Source organism: Gracilinanus agilis, chromosome 1 (assembly GCF_016433145.1).
Source record: "Gracilinanus agilis isolate LMUSP501 chromosome 1, AgileGrace, whole genome shotgun sequence".
NCBI lineage: Eukaryota > Metazoa > Chordata > Mammalia > Didelphimorphia > Didelphidae > Gracilinanus > Gracilinanus agilis.
Window position 1 is genome coordinate 86,797,271 of NC_058130.1, and position 16,088 is coordinate 86,813,358.

At 51.4% G+C, this 16,088-nt stretch overlaps 1 protein-coding gene across 1 annotated transcript in view; it reads left to right on the forward strand.

The window, feature by feature from the left end:
* Positions 1-13,188, forward strand: part of TWF2 (twinfilin actin binding protein 2) — a 22,190-nt gene extending 9,002 nt beyond the window's left edge. Inside the window, exons 3-9 of the mRNA XM_044674787.1 lie at positions 4,509-4,687; positions 5,064-5,159; positions 8,785-8,889; positions 9,280-9,405; positions 10,545-10,695; positions 10,937-11,058; positions 12,206-13,188. Coding sequence (XP_044530722.1) covers positions 4,509-4,687; positions 5,064-5,159; positions 8,785-8,889; positions 9,280-9,405; positions 10,545-10,695; positions 10,937-11,058; positions 12,206-12,373 — 947 coding nt within the window. The 3' untranslated portion in view covers positions 12,374-13,188. The remainder of the gene's footprint in view (positions 1-4,508; positions 4,688-5,063; positions 5,160-8,784; positions 8,890-9,279; positions 9,406-10,544; positions 10,696-10,936; positions 11,059-12,205) is intronic.
* The last annotated feature ends 2,900 nt before the right edge of the window (positions 13,189-16,088 follow it).

A 16,088-nucleotide genomic window follows, 5' to 3' on the forward strand; every position in this document is an offset into this window, starting at 1 on the left:
AGACAGAGAGACAGAAAGAGAGAGAGAGACAGAGAGAGAGAGAGAGAGAGAGAGAGAGAGAGAGAGAGAGAGAGAAGAGAGAGGAAAAAGAGACAGAAAGGGAGAGAGAGAGAGAGAGAAGAGAGAGGAAAAAGAGACAGAGAGATAGGGCAAGGAGAGAGAGAGGGAGAGGAGAGAGAGAGGGAGAGGAGAAAGAAATGAGGGGGGGAGAGAGAGAGAGAGTGTGTGTGTTTTAGGTATATATAAAACTTAATTTTTAAAAATTGTAAAAAATTGAAATCCAATTTCAATTTAAAATTATTATTTTTAAAATTTTTAAATTTAAATTTAACTTTCAATTTTAGAATAAAAAACATTCACTTCAGTTAAAAAAAAAAAACCCTTACCTTAGACTCAATACTGCCTTTCAGTTCCAAGGCAGAAGAGTGGTAAGGGCTAGGCAGTGGGGTTAAGTGACTTGCCCAGGGTCTCACAGCTAGGAAGCATTTTCTTCTGTATATATCTTTGACTACACCTAGTTATTTGTGTGCTGTCAGACCCTCTAGACCAGTGGGCGCCCCCTGGTGGGTGCTGCAGCGATCCAGGGGGGCGCTGATGGCCACAGGTGCATTTGGGGGCGGTGAACAACTGTAAGGTGGCGGTGATAGTATGTGACAGGGGGTGCTAAGTAATATTTTTTCTGGAAAGGGGGCGGTAGACCAAAAAAGTCTGGGAACCCCTGGGCTAGACGTTGTGCACCTAAAGCCAGGGACCTGGTTTTTCCTTTCTTTATAGCAGGCCCTTAATAAATGTTTATTGAAAGGAATGGAATCCAATTCAGTACAGCCAGTCAGCAGGTAACCAGGTGGCAGTTCTCTGACCTCGGTAGCCGTCCTAGCAGGTACTCCCGCTCCCTGTTTCATCTCGTGACCGCAGGGGCTCCTTCCTTCCCCGCCTTTCCTCCTCCTGGCCCTCAGCACTCTGTCTCAGCTGGGAGAGAAGGACGCCGAGGTCTGCCTTAGCGAGGAGTGTTTGGCGACCCAGGCATGGAGTCAGGAAGACCTGGGTTGGAGTCTCATGTGGGACGCTCACTAGCTGCCTGGGTGACTACGTGACTGGATAAGTCAGTCATTCAGCCTCAGTCTTCCTATCTGCAAAATGGAGATAATAATACATGCCGTGTTGTTCCTGTCTCAGGGTGGCTGTGAGGCTTTTGTGAGTGAGCGAAGGCCCCTGGCAAACTTAAAATTGCTATAAAAATGTCAGTTATTGTCATTGTGATAATTAAAAATAACCACTTTCTTCTCCCAGATAGAGGGACTGAGAGTTCCAGAGGAGGGTGGGAATGAGTCTGGTTCTCCCTTTACTTTCTGTCTTAGTAACAACTCTAAGGCAAGAGCTAGGCAATGGGGGTGAAGTGACTTGCCCAGAGAGGCCACATTTGAACCCAGGACCTCTCCACTCCAGGCTCTATCTGCTGGGCGACCCTGATGCCCCTACAAAATCATACCTTGTAAGAGAAGGGGTGGGCCTAGCAGGGGGGCAGGCAGGAGACCCGACTGATATTATTTCTATTCCATTCAGGAAATACTAATTAAGCATTATGCTCTGGAGGGGCCTTTGTGGCTGGGCCGGGAGAGGTGCAAAGAGAACCGATACGTTCTCTGCCCGCAGGAGTGGGGAGAGAGAGTGGCCGACCCAGCGTCACACAGCTAGTGTCTGAGACTGGATACAAACTCAGGTTTTCCTGACTGTAGGCTTAGTGGCATTTATATTAGGTAATGCAAGATATATTATTATGATAATTAGATATTATGTATCAACATGGTATATTAGCATCAATAGATGATCATAATATCAATATTTTATTACATATTCAAACTGTGTTATGTTAATATTTTATCACAATACTAATTAATATATTAATACAGTAAAACAAGAAGTGGTACAGTGTATAAGAGTGTCCAGTTTGGAGTCAGGAAGACCTGGGTTCAATTCTGGCCTCATGCACTTACTAGCTGTGTGACCCTAGCCAAGCCACTTCACCCTGTTCACCTCAGTTTTTTCATCTAAAATGAACTAGATGCAAATATTAATAATATGGAAATAGGTCTTGATCAATGACACATGTGGAATTGTTTGTTGGCTACGGGAGGGGGGTGGGAGGAGGGGAGGGAAAGAACATGAATCTTGTAAACATGGAAAAATATTCCAAATTAATTAATTAAATAAAAGTTTTCAAAAATAAAAAATGAGCTAGAGAAGGAAATGGATCTTTGCCCAGAAAACTTGAAATGGGGTCACAAAAGAGTTAGACACATCTGAAAATGTTTGAACAACAGCAAAACAAATAAAAGGTAGGAAGCGATGGAAGCCAAGGAGACTTTCAATAAGTTTTAAGAATATTTGAGATTGGGGCAGCTAAGAGGCTCAGACCTGGAGTTGGGAGGACCTGGGTTCAAATGTGGCCTCAGACACTTCCTAGCTATGTGACCCTGGGCAAGTTACTTAACCCTAATTGCCTACCCTTACTGCTCTTCTGTCTTAGAATTGATACTAAAATCAAAGTAAGGGTTTAAAAAAAAAATTTGAGAAAGGAGAGGTCCTTTCTAGCTGGGGGTTGGGTAGGGGCATCAAGGAAGGCTGCATGAAGGAGGTGGTATCTGAGCTCATCCTTGCTTGGATGAGGATTGTTGGAGACATAGTTGAGAGGGGAGAACATCCTAGATGTGGGGCACAGCTGGTGCAAAGTGGGAGGGTGGACTGTTAGATTTGGGAAACAGCTAGTTTTCCATCTTGGGTGGATCATAGGGTGTATAATGTGAGATAAGGCTAGAGTTGGAATGGAGAGGCCTGTGGGTATCAGACTGAGAAGTTTGTATTTTTTCTTCATGACCACCAAGAGCTTCCAAAACAGGAATGACCTGTTATTTCCAAGACACTGATCTTTGGTTATTTTGGCGGCAGTATAAGACAGAGATAGATATATGGATGGGTGGATGGATAGACATGGATGGATAGTTGGATGGATAGAAAGATTGATGGATAGATAGATAGATAGATAGATAGATAGATAGATAGATAGATAGATAGATAGATGGAAGGATTGATGGATGGATGGATGGATGGATGGAAGGAAGGATTGATGGATGGATCGATAGATGGAAGGATTGATGGATAGAAGGATTGATGGATAGAAGAATTGATGGATAGATAGATGGATGGAAGGATTGATGGATAGAAGAATTGATGGATAGATGGATGGAAGGATTGATGGATGGATAGAAGAATTGATGGATAGATTGATGGATAGAAGGATAGATAGATGGATGGATAGAAGAATTGATGGATAGATAGATGGATGGATGGATGGATAGATGGGCAGAAGGATTGATAGATGGATAGAGAGATAGGCAGATAGATGGATAGATGGATGGATGGATAGAAGAACTGATGGATGTGTAGGGTAAATGGATGGATGGAGAGATAGAAGGATTGATGGATAGAGAGATAGACAGGTAGATGGATGGATAAAAGAATTGATGGATGGCTAGATAGATAGATGGAAGGATGGATGTATAGATAGATAGATGACAAAGCATTTATTAAGCCCTTACCATGTACCAGAACTGTGCTCACAAAGAGAAAGCAAGCAATGGTGTCCTTATCTTCAAGAAGCTTACATTCTAATGAGGGAAAGATGGTATATAAAAGGGTACCCAAGGGGAATGGGAAGGTCTAGAGATTATGGGAGAGTGAAAGCCTGGATCCAAGCTACATAAATAGAGAAACACTCACCTACCAGAGCCCATGGAGATTCTGGAGCTGGATGGGGAGTTCCTGATGGGGAGGAGATGGGCATGAAGGCCAGAGTGGTGGAGAAAGAGCCAGCCTTAAAGCCAGTAAGACCTGGGTTTCAGTCCCTCCTCTGACAGAGACTGGCTGGGGGATCCTGGGCAAGTTGCTTGACTCCTCAGTGCTCAAGGAGCTGTAGGGGGAAATGCTAACTTGCATTGGCAGGTGACATTTTCTCACTATGCCAGGGGAATCCCAGGACCAGTCCCTGTGCCTATGAAGGATGGATTAGAGAAGGGGGAGACTGGGGAAGGGGCACCATCTGGAGGGCTGTTGGGAGATAGTCCAAGTGCAGAGCCGTGATCCTGAGAGAAGGGTGATGGGATGGATACAGGTTGACTACAAGTGGGGCAGCTAACCAGATGGGGGCAAGGTTGGGGAGGCAGAGGGAAGAGTGAAAGTTTTTGTCAGCCTGGACAGCTGGGGAGGAAGGTGGTGTCTTGAGAGGAAGAGATTGGATGGGGGCCTCCAAGTTCCTTTCAGCTCTGACACTCTTTCCTAGCTTGGGTCCAGCCTTCCATCTTGGGCAGGAGGGTATGGGGCTGAGGTGTGGAGACCTCTGAGCCTCTAGGATCACTGAGGGATCATGTCTGATCTCCAAGGTGAGGGCTGGGGGGCTGGGAGGGAGTCCCTGATGCCCTGTTCAAGGGGCTGACCCCGCGCTGCACCCCCAGAACAGCTCGTGCTGGGTGCCTTCAGGGAGCCAGCCCAGGGATGGGAACAAGACTACGATGCTGCTGTCCTGCCTCTTCTCGATGAGGGCCAGCCCTGCTACATCCTGTACCGACTAGACTCCCACAATGCCCAGGGTTTCCAGTGGATTTTCATTGCCTGGTCCCCTGACAGCTCTCCGGTGAGCCCCCCTTCTTCCTGCCCCACTAATAGACACACAGGACCAGGGCCTGTAAGACTTCCCCAGGGAAAAATTAGGGCCTGGGACTGCCTGGGCCAAGAGGTGGGTAAGTCTTCCTCCTGACACTGCAACTGAGCATCCTTTGGACCAGAACTCTGATTGGGACACCAATGTGGAATGTTAGGCCCTGATACTTGAGAGCAAGTGGAAAGGGAGGTTTCTTGTCCTCAGGGAGTTCTCTTACTGGACACAAACTGTGGTCCAGCCCTTAGATCTGAGGTCGAGATGGGACTGACCTCGGGAACTCTGGTCCGAGGAATTTCCTTTGCCAGCATCTTAGTCATAAGCAGAAATGGAGCTTGCTTTCCTCCTCCAGGTCCGGCTAAAGATGCTTTATGCAGCCACAAGAGCAACAGTGAAGAAAGAATTTGGTGGAGGCCATATCAAGGATGAACTCTTTGGAACGGTGAAGGTAGGATTAAGGCTCCCCTCCCTCACCTTCCCCTGCCTGCTTGCACCAGGTAGGAGGGGGTTTGTGGGGCTCTGGAGCTGGGGCACTATGCTCACCCCCTAACCCTACCACATCCTTAGACACTGGGCAAACCCCCTCCCACCCATCATACTAACAGAAAGTGGTCCAGCCTGGGAGTCCGTTCAGTGTCTGGCTCGTTTGCTAAGTCAAGACCTTGGACAAGACCTCCCCGAGCCTCAGTTTCTTTGTCCATAATATCTAGAGGTCTTTACTAGGCAACCTGAAAGGTCCTTATATTTATGGTCTAGTGGACAGAGCTCTGGACTTGGAAATCAGGAGAGCGGGCTTGCCAGCTACAGAACTGTGTTCATCACATAATATCTCAGGACCTCTGTTTTTTCATCTATAAATGGGGAGAATTATACTTGTGTTGCCCCCTTCCGGGGGCCTTGTGAGCCAAGCACTTGGTAAATTGTACTGTGTTGTAGAAATTTGGGTTATTAATACACAATGCCTGGGAAAAGGAAACGTACGACCAATGCTTTCTCTCTGTCTCCCCATTACCGTTCCTTTAGATCCATAGATCAGTAAGCATTCATTTAGCTTCTGCTACGTTCTAGGCACTGGTCTAAGTATACAAAGGATACAAAGTGAAATGACTTCTCTCAAGGAGCTCACATTCTCTGAGGAAGTGGCAGGCGGGAGGGCACTGGCCCCCTTGGATAGATGAAGAAGTCGGGGCCCCCCAAAAGGGAAAGAGGCCCAGAATCCCATCTCAGAGCTGGGAGGGATCCTATCTCTGGATTATACCCTACCCGTATTTATGTGGCCCAGCGAAGCGGAAGCCACTCTGTGACAAGGTAGCCCACCCTTCTTTGATGTAGATCTCATTGTTAGAAGTCTGAGAATAATTGAGAGTAAGCCTGTATTTGCCTCTCTGCAACTTCCAATTTTTTTTTTTTAGTGCACAACTAAAATTTTTTATTTTACATATTTTTTTCTGTCTGTATTTTATTTTATTTTTTTGCATTGGCATTGTCTTTTTTTTATTTTTTAGAATATTTTTCCATGGTTACATGATTCATGTTCTTTCCCTCCCCCTCAAAATCCCCATCACCCTCCCTGTAGCCAACACACAATTCCACTGGATTTTACATGTATCATTGATTAAGACCTATTTCCATTGCAACTTCCAATTTAATTCTGTATATGTTTATTAAGCACCTACTATGTGCTAGGCACTGTGCCAGTGTTGGGGATACAACTAAGAAAAAAGAAAAGAGTCCTTGTCCTCAAGGAGCTTACAGTCTAATGGCACAAAGGGAGACTGGAAAGTTAAAGTGGGGATCAGAAGGGGGATCACCAAAGGCCCCCCCAGTAATTGCTTCTAGTCTTATCTTCTAGGACCAGGCAGATGAGATCGAATCCTTCCTTCCCATAATAAGTCATTGAATTTAGCCTTCTTATCCTCCCTCCCCATCTTTTTTAAAAATATTGTATTGTTTTTTAAAAATAATAATAATTGATTTATTTTTAAAGTATTTTTCCATGGTTACATGATTCTGATTGTCTCCCTCTCCTCTTCCCTCCCCTCTCCTGGAGCTGACAAACAATTCCCCTGAGTTATATACATGTATAATCCTATTTCCATATCATTTGTTTTTGTAATAGAGCCAGCTTTTAAAACCAAAACCCCAAATCACGTCCCCATATAAACATCCTTCCCCGTCTCTTTAAGGCTGGAAGCATCCCCAGGTCTTTCATTCAAACCCTCCAGGGCTCTCACCCCCCTGCCTGCCCTGGGCTGGACGCTCTCTCCCATTTTTCAGTGTCCTTCCTCAAATGGCCAGCCCAGAACTGGACCCGATCCTCCCGATGTGATGTGACCAGAGCAGAGGACGCATTGGGGCTCTCCTTTCTCCTCTATGCCTGACTCTTAGAGCACCCCCAGAGCACCTCTATTTTTCAGGCTCCCCAGTTTCAGATCTCACAAAGCTCTCTGGCTCTTCCCTTCTATGACTGAGGTCCGGCTGGGGCTTGGGCATAGGAATGGATATATTTGAACCCAAGGGTAATATTTCACATTTTTGCTTTGATCCACTTCTTCTTCCCAAGCTTAGCCTGCCCTCTAGCCCACGGATGAAGAATAAATAATAAGTGCTTGTGGATTGGTGGTTCCCACAGCAACTTCTTGGCAGTCCCATGAGAACCCGGATTGCCCCGCTTCCTGCCCAGGGCTTCTTCCATCCCTTCGAGAATAAATAATAAGGAATGGGGAGCAGGGAAGAGAGGCACAAGTAGGCATGCTATGTTGAAGGTTGTCCCAGCAAGTAGAGCTCTTAAAAAGTGGAATGAGGGGCAGCAAGGTGGCTCAGTGGGTGGAGATCCTGGCTTCAAATCCGGCCTTGGATGCTTCCCAGCTGGGTGACCAGGTCACCCCCATTGCCTGGCCCTTCACGCTCTTCTGCCTTGGAGCCAATTCGCAGCATGGATTTGAAGGTGGAAGAGAAGGGATCCAAAAGGGGAATGGGATGTCACGGCATCCCTGGAGGTCTTTCCTTGGAGGCTGGATGAGGAATGGGGGTGTCGGGGAAAGGCAGTGATGTTCCTTTTCTGGGGGACGCTGGGGTCCCCTATAGAGTCCCCAGGCATGGAGTATTGTGGGGTGGACCCTAGCGTGAGCCACCAGGGGGCAGCAAAAGCCCATGTGCTCTCGCTGCCATTTCGGAGCGCTCAGCATGCCCATTCTGGCCTCCCTCTGTGTGTGCAGGACCAAGCCAGGCTCTTCCTGCCTAGAAGGGGCTCGGCCAGGTTTCCCTGCTTCCTTCATGGCCCCCAGCCCCACCCTGGACCGTGCCTTCTGGCCATAAAATGGACAGCTTCAAGCTGGGGTGCACCTCAGAGAGCTTGTCACTCTGTAGCAGGGAAACGGAGGCAGGGAGGAATGATTCCGACTATAGAGAACAGGAAGAGGATGGGTTCAAATTCTAGCTGGATCCATGACTAGCTCAGGCCATCGGGTGATTGTTAAACATATATGAAGCACCCACTGTGTGCCACTGCTGTGTGGGGTACTGGGGATGTGGAGAAAAGCAGCGAGCCAATAGCCTCTGCCCTCAAGGAGTCTAATGGGCAGATGTCTGAGATACAATACGTTAGACCTTGGGTAAGTCACAGCCGACCTCCTCTATAAAATGAGGCTAGAGCGATGCCCTCTGGGATCCGGTCCAGCTCTAGGAGTGCCATCATCATCAAAACTGCCGATAGCCTTTCTGTAGGGCTTTGTACCCGGTCATTTTATCTTCCCAAAGACTGGGAGGGAGGCCCTATCGCTGTCCTCCTCTTAGAGAGGAGGCTGAGGCTCAAAGAGGCAGAATAATTTGCTTGGCTACCATCTGCAGCTGGATTTGAACTCGCTTCTCCAAAGTTAGCGCTCTGTCCCCTGTGCCACCGAGACTCTCCTTTCTCCGAGCACTTGCCTCGACATTCCTGTGGGGTAAATCGTGCCCATCTTATTTATCGTTCCCCTTTCAGAGAGGGGGAGACGGAGGGAGAAGGGCAGGGCTCCGTGCTGGGGTTTCTGCCGGGGGTCCCCCGATTCATGCTGTCGTCTGCTTCCCCCCAGGACGACCTCTCCTTCAGCGGCTACCAGAAGCACGTGTCGTCCTGCGCGGCCCCCGCGCCGCTGACCATGGCCGAGAGGGAGCTCCAGCAGATCCGGATCAATGAGGTGGGGCCCTGGGACGGGGGGGTCTGCGGTTCCCTCGGTCCCTCCGGCTCTGGCTTCCCGGGGGACGGAGGAGGAAGCCGGGGTTCCAGCCCATTCACGTTGCTCCCCGCCGTGGCTTTGGGGTGTATTCTGAGAGCGTCTCTGGGGCGGGCCTAGACCCAGAGCTGAGGGGGGTCCAGGAGGGAGCTGCCCCAAGAGGAGGCCAGCAGGATGGAGAGCTGGCCCTTTCCCTAGTTCATCCGCTGCCCCCTTTCCTCGAGGAGCGATGGGGCGGCCCGCAAGCCTCCTGGACGGGGGTCTGGCTGGTGCCCAGAACTTCCTGGACAGTGCCCTGGGGGGCTGGAGGCAGCACTCGAGGCTCACCCCAGCCCTCCTCACCCCGCGGCCTAGGTGAAAACGGAGATCAGTGTGGAGAGTAAGCACCAGACCCTGCAAGGCCTCGCCTTCCCCCTCCAGCCGGAGGCCCAACAGGCCATTTCGCTGCTAAAACAGAAGAAAGTCAACTATGTCCAGCTGGTGAGGCCCCCCCTCCCCCTCCGTCCCGCGAGGCTGCCAGGGTCGGGCACTGCCAGGGCCCCCGGCCTCCGGGCAGGACTCCCTCCCGTGTTCCCTCTTCCCTCCTAAGAAGTGACCCTCTTCTGCGGGCGTTTTCCCTGTGAAGGCCCCTCTTTAGAGAAATGGCCTCTAAGGTTTTCCTAGAGGAGACTTTCTCACAGAGGCGTTGCCTGTGCGGCGTGATTTCTCTCATAAAAGAGCTGCTCTTAAAATTGCGGGGAGAGGGAGGTCCTTTTGCCCCTCACCACAGAGCCATAGCTGGCATTTGTCGCTTCATAAATCATTTCGCTGGAGTCTAATAATAACCATAAGATAGGTACTATTGGGCCTCAGTGGATGGAGCACCGAGCCTGGAGATGAGAGGTCCTGGGTTCAAATCTGGCCTCAGATGTGTCTTAGCTCTGTGACCCTGGGTAAGTCACTTAGCCCCAAAGGTCAGGGTTTAAGGAAAAAAAGATAAGCCCTCTGGGTATTGTTATCCTCAGTTTTACAGATGAAGAAACTGAGGCTCAGAGATTTAAGGGACCTGCCCACTGGTTCTTGAGAGGGTGTCAAAGCACCCACTCGTGCTCCAGATTTTGGTGGGTGCAGAGAAGATGACACCTGGCATTGCTGTACACATGTGAGAACTTCAGCGCTGATTTTGTTAAATTTGTTATTTGCAAACCGTGTCAGAGGTTGGCCTTGAACCCAGAGCCATCCCGACTCCCGGTCTGGAGCTCTTTCTGCTCCCCTCTCCTCCCATCCTTGTCCTCTCTGTTGGCACCGTCATCATTACTGCCATCATTCCCTTGGGGATTTGTGGCCCCCTTCCACGGAGCTGCTCCCCCAAAAGGAGCTGACCTCAGAGAGAAATGTCTTCCATGGTAGAAATTCCCCAGTGGAGGAGCTGCCTTTATAGGGATCTTTCCCTCAGAGGGTCCCCCTTGGTCCAAACGCGGCAGATTGGGACCCTCGGACTTTCCCGTAGAGGGGAGCTGGCCCTCTAGCCAGGCTTCCCTGCGGTCCAGCTGCCTCCGTAAAGGTCTGACGGGGGCAGTGCTGGCTGGTGGCCTGGGACACCAGGGTCCAGCCCTGCCTTGACGGGTTGCTGCCCCCAGAAACTGGACCTGGAACGGGAAACGATTGAGCTGGTACACACGAACCCCACGGAGGTGGCGGATCTGCCCAAGAGAGTGCCCCAGGACTCTGCCCGCTATCACTTCTTCCTCTACAAACATTCTCACGAGGGCGACTACCTGGAGTCTGTGGGTGAGCAGCGGCTTCGTATCGGGGCCAGGGATGCCAGGATTCCTTTCGGGGCTAGCCCTGTGGGCTGGCACTCGGGGCCTCTGTGGTGGCATGGGGGGCGTTTGTGTGCAGATGGAACCCCAAAGGTCCTGGTGGCTGAGGGGCTCATGGAGGGAGCATGGCTTCAGGGGATGCGGTGTGCTCAGCTCTGACGCCTAGATCTCCATTTGTCCATTCACCGCTCGTCAACCCCCACCTACAGTGTTCATCTACTCTATGCCCGGATACAAGTGTAGCATCAAGGAACGGATGCTCTACTCCAGCTGTAAGAGTCGCCTCTTGGACTCTGTGGAACAGGATTTCCAGCTGGAGATCACCAAGAAGGTGTGTGGGGGATGTAGGGCTCGGTGGGGCTCCTAGGACCCGGCAGGGACCCGAGTAGCCCTGTCTCCTTGCTCCTCTTTCATTCCTCATCCACAACAGACCGTCCTTTATTGTACTGGGAATTTCCTCCTTTAACTCCTTTGATTTCTCAGATCAGGAAAAAACTCGACAGACCCAGGACATGGTAATCCCAGTTCTGCCACGAGCTTGATAATGTGACCTCAGGCAAATTAATTTTCTAGCCTGGGCCTTGGAATGTCCATCCATATAATGGGAAGAGTTGAATTAGCCAATCCTCCCAGAAGATCTCTTAGAGACCTTCTAGCTCTTGACTTCCTAGGAGATCTCTGAGGGACCCTCTAGCTCTATCCTAGGAGATCTCTTAGAGACCTTCTAGTTCTGACTTCCTGGAGATCTCTGAAGGACCTTCTAGCTCTATTCTAGGAGATCTCTTAGGGACCTTCTAGCTCTAGCTCTGTCCTCCTGGGATGTATCTCATCAAAACCTTACAACCACTTTACCAGGGTGGCAAAGATATGAACCCTGTTTGACCAGCTAGGACACAAAGACCCAGCAAGGCTGAGGGATTTGCCCAAAGTCAGACAATATGTTGGTGAAAGAGGACTCTCTCCTCTATGCCCTGTGAAGGAGGCAAGGCAGGATTATTGCACCGATGGTACAGAAGGGGAAACTGAGGCTCGGAGGGACTAAGCGATTTTCCAAGAGTCCCCCAGCATGTTTGTGTCAGAATTGGGACTAGAACCCAGATGCCCTGATTTCATCTATTTCTCTTGCCCTGGGCACCCTTCCTTACCTGGGTTGGAAGGGCAGGAGCAGCAAGGCTTCAGATGTCAGGGTTCTGGGGATATTATCTTCAAGAAGTGAGAATTGAGGGGAATTTGTTGGAGATTCCCCAGAGTCAGGGTAAGGGGGCTGAGGAGAAAGAGGGCCCCAGGTCCCAGCGGATCAAACTTAAAGGGCTGAGAGACAGAAGCTGTTGGACTCCTGCCCCTGAGGAGATCCGAGGCCGAATATTCTGGCATTCAGGCCTGGCTACTTCCTCGGGGTTCTCCATGGGGTGGTGGGGTCAGGGGCAAGAGGGTTGGTCCAAGTTAAAGCACGATCCCCGGTCTTGGGTCTCCCCCAGATGGAGATTGATGATGGGGCGGAGCTGACGGCCGAGTTCCTGTATGATGAAGTCCATCCCAAACAACATGCCTTCAAGCAGGCCTTTGCCAAGCCCAAGGGCCCGGTGGGCAAAAGAGGCCAGAAGCGGCTCATCCGGGGCCCTGGAGAGAACGGGGACGAAAGCTAGGCGAGGGCCCGGCCCTCCTGTCCCGTCTTCGGCCGCAAGCTGAGCCTGAGGGGGCCGAGAACTGTTCGGTGTCCTGAATTGCAGTGAGCTGGGCTTAGCCCCCTCTTCACCTCTGGCCCCTGGAGAGAGCCCTCCGCCTCCCCCAGGAGTTACTGTGTGTTTGTTCTCTCTCTTTCTCCCCTCCTTCTCCCTCTTCCTGCCTCCTTCACTCTCTCAGGGCGTCAGCCTAGACGTGTGAGTTCCTGTCGGCCCTCGCTTCACTTTCCTCCCCCAGAGTTAGCCCGTCCACCGTCCACCTTTCCCTCCCACACCCGCCACTCTATCCCTGCGGCCTCAGGCCTTCTCCCCCTGAGCTCTGCCTGTTGAATTGAGTTGAGCACCATTTCGGAGTCCTTCGGGCCCATCTTCCCCATTTTTGTGAGCCCGCTTCCCCCTGCTGTCCCCTCACACTCACCATCCCCAGCGTTGTCCCTCTCTTGTCCGGTTCTGGGGGGCTGGGCAGGCTTTTTTTTTGAGGTGGGGGCAGCCTATCTGGAGGGCCCTCCGAGTTTTAAGGAGATGGGCAGAGGCTGGGACGTGGGAATGGGCTGCATTGGGGGGAGTAGGAGGGAACTTTAGCTGGGACCTGAACCTGCCTCTACCCTCTCAGTCCCCCCAGGATGGCACGGAAATTCTGGATGTGATGGTGGAAGCTCATCCCCTGAAGGCTCAGGGGCCTCGAGAGGGGAGAAGGGATGGGGGGAACTGAGGGAGTGCAGGACTTCCTGTACTGAATGCTGTATTTTCTAAGGAATATTAAAGTATTTTTAAATCAATGCCTTCGTTGATTCTTCTGAGGACAACTTCCCCAGCACCGCCCCTTCTCTTAAAGGGGTGCCAGCCCCTCTTGATGCATTCATGTGTGTCTCCCATGCAAATATGTGTCTGCAAATAGAACCACAGAGTGACTGGGACCTCATTTGACATGTGGGAAAAGTTTTTGTTCCCAGTTCATTCACACCTTCTCACCAGGTAGCCCCAAACTCTCAAGAACAGCTTTCTGCTTCTGAAAACACTTTATTGGACTTTTCTGAGAGGACTCCCCCATCGCCCGTGGGGGTGGGAAGGGGCCCTCTCGCCCCCCGAGTTTCTCAAGCTACCCTCGGGGGTCACTAGCACCATGGATCACAGATGGAGGCAGACACACAGCACAACAGAGGACACACAACAGATCGGCACAGAGCCCTCGCCGGCACTGCTCCTGGCACAGGGTAGGCCTGCTTCCGTGCCGTACCAGGTAGGAGGGCCTCCTACACTCAGAAGGCCTTGAGGGTGGATAGGGAGTAAGGTGGAGAGAGCCAGTGGTGGTAGGGAGGTGACCCTTGGCCTCCGGGCCTGTTAGAGTTGGAAGGGACTTGGACAAAGCTAAGATTCAGCCTCAGGAGCCTTACCTGGAATGGTGGGAAACTAGGTGGTGTCTAAGGTACCTTTGAGGTCTAAGTCCCATGATGGCGCCCAATGGGAAAGACTGGAGAACCAGGATATGCAGAAGGTCCCAGAGTTCTGGGTGGGGGCTGGACAGAGCTTCATCAGGCCTTTTAGTCCAGCCTCCTCACTTGGGGAGGTAAGGATCTCCCTGACTGGCAGAGGCAGAACTCGCACCCAGGTTTTTTAACTATAATACTCTTTTCCCATAGACCACCGCGTCCTCCCTTTCACTTTGGAGACCTTATTTTCGGGACTGGAAGCAGGGAGGGCTTCTCCCCACTTCCTAAGGTAACTGGAGAGGCCACAGAGTCCATGCCCAGAGCCCTCCGAGGCCAGCAGCCAGAAGCAGCCCGGACAGGGCTGGCGCCTGCCCAGCCTGGCTGCTTTCCTGGCACCCGTCCCCCTGCCAGCCCTGGTAGCAGTGACAGATGAAGTCTCTAGCCAGGGCCTCGCGCTGCCGGGGGCCCATCCGGCCTCCAATGGAAGCCCGCGTGTGGTTGGCTGCCGTGGCTACGTGGATCTGGAAGGTGCTGGGCTCCAGGTGCAGGTAGGAGGGCGAGTCTGGGGCCCGGCGGCGGCAGCGCCCATGCCCGTGGCACCGGGTCCGGCTGCACAGGGCAGCTGCCGTGGTCACGTTGAGCACGTAAGGGCCCAGCCTGCTCAGCAAGTAATGCCGCATCTTGAGGCACGTGCTCTGGTGGAAGAACGGAGCTGAGGGTGCCTGTGTGGGTCGTCTTATTCATCCTCCCCCCAGTCCCCGCTTTTGGAGGTGAAGAAATCTAGAACCCCAACAGCGTCTATGCCAAAAGAAACCATTTCATCGAAATCCCTCCTTTTACAGGTGGGGAAACCAAGGCCCAGAAGATAAAGAAACTTAGCCAAGGTAACACACTAAGTAAGAAGCATCTAGATTCTAAATCCCCAGTCCAGAGCTCTTGCCACTAAACTACTTCCACAGTTGAGACCACCAGACAAAGGGGACTCCCTTTGTCACCCACACCTTTGATTGGGGAGTTTTGCCTTTAGTCTAACCTCCATGTCCTTCCATGAGAAGCCAACTAGGAAGGAGAATGGGACCTGCAAGCTCTGAGTCCTCCAGGCATATTTATCGGGGAGCAGGAATGGGGAGCTGATCTCGGGGGAAGGCTTCCTATTTGCAGTCATGCCTCGATAATATTTCTGTCGTAGACCGACTTTTCTTCCTCTGTCCCACACCTTCCTCTCCTAGTTCTGTCCAGGCGGCTTTGGGCCAGTTATCATCCCCGGTCTTGCCCCCTCAGTTGGGCCGGCTATGTGGGAGCGGGATCTGGAGCCCTTAGAGGTCCTGTCCTGCTTTCCTGCCCCCAGCCCTAAGCCTCCCTGACCCTTCTGCTCACCTGGTTCCTGGCGTAGTCGGCTTCCCCCCAGAGCACCACTCCTTGTGCTCCCATGGCAGCTGCTTGACCAATCGTGTGTTCCAGGTCAACCTGCGGTTTGGGGAAAAAGGGAAAACAATCTATCCATTTCTCAGCCGTGGGTCGAGGCGGCTCCTGCCCCAGACCTTGCCTCAGTGCCCTCATCTCCATTCCAACCCTTACTCTGCCCCAGCTCCTACCTCACTCTTTATCTTTATGGAAGTTCCAATTTGGGTGCTAACCCCAACCCTTATTTCTTGGGTGGCCTGATGCTGAAGGAGCTGCTCAGGGGAGGGCCACTGCTGTGCCTAAAAAGGCCAAGAGAACCCCTTCGTGTCTCATTCCTTTGGGGATGGGGATAAGGAGTTTCCAGGGATGAGAAGTAAGGATTCGTGCTGGTTGGAGCTCTCTGGGGATGTCCTGGACCTCGAAGTTCCCTCTGGGACAGAGAATGGTAGAAGAGCTGAGAATATTCCGTGTGTCTGTCTCTCTCTTAGTCACAGGGCCAAAACAACAACTTCCCCTTCACACAAAGCAGTTCAGTCCATCAGCACAGTAAGTGCAGTGGTCTCACTCATCCATCATGGCCAGCATCACTGGATCAGCATTCCTGTACCCCTAACCTGTGCACAAACCCTTGCACATAGCAGGGACTGAATAAATACTTGTGGGATTCAGCCTAAGTCTAGGAGTTGGAGCTGGAAGGGACCTTGAAAGACCATCTCATTCAGAAGATGAGCAAATGAAGACAGAGAGGGAGGGAGGGAGGGAGGGAAGAAAGGAAGGAAGGAAGGAAGGAAGGAAGGAAGGAAGGAAGGAAGGAAGGAACGAAGGAAGGAAGGAAGGAAGGAAGA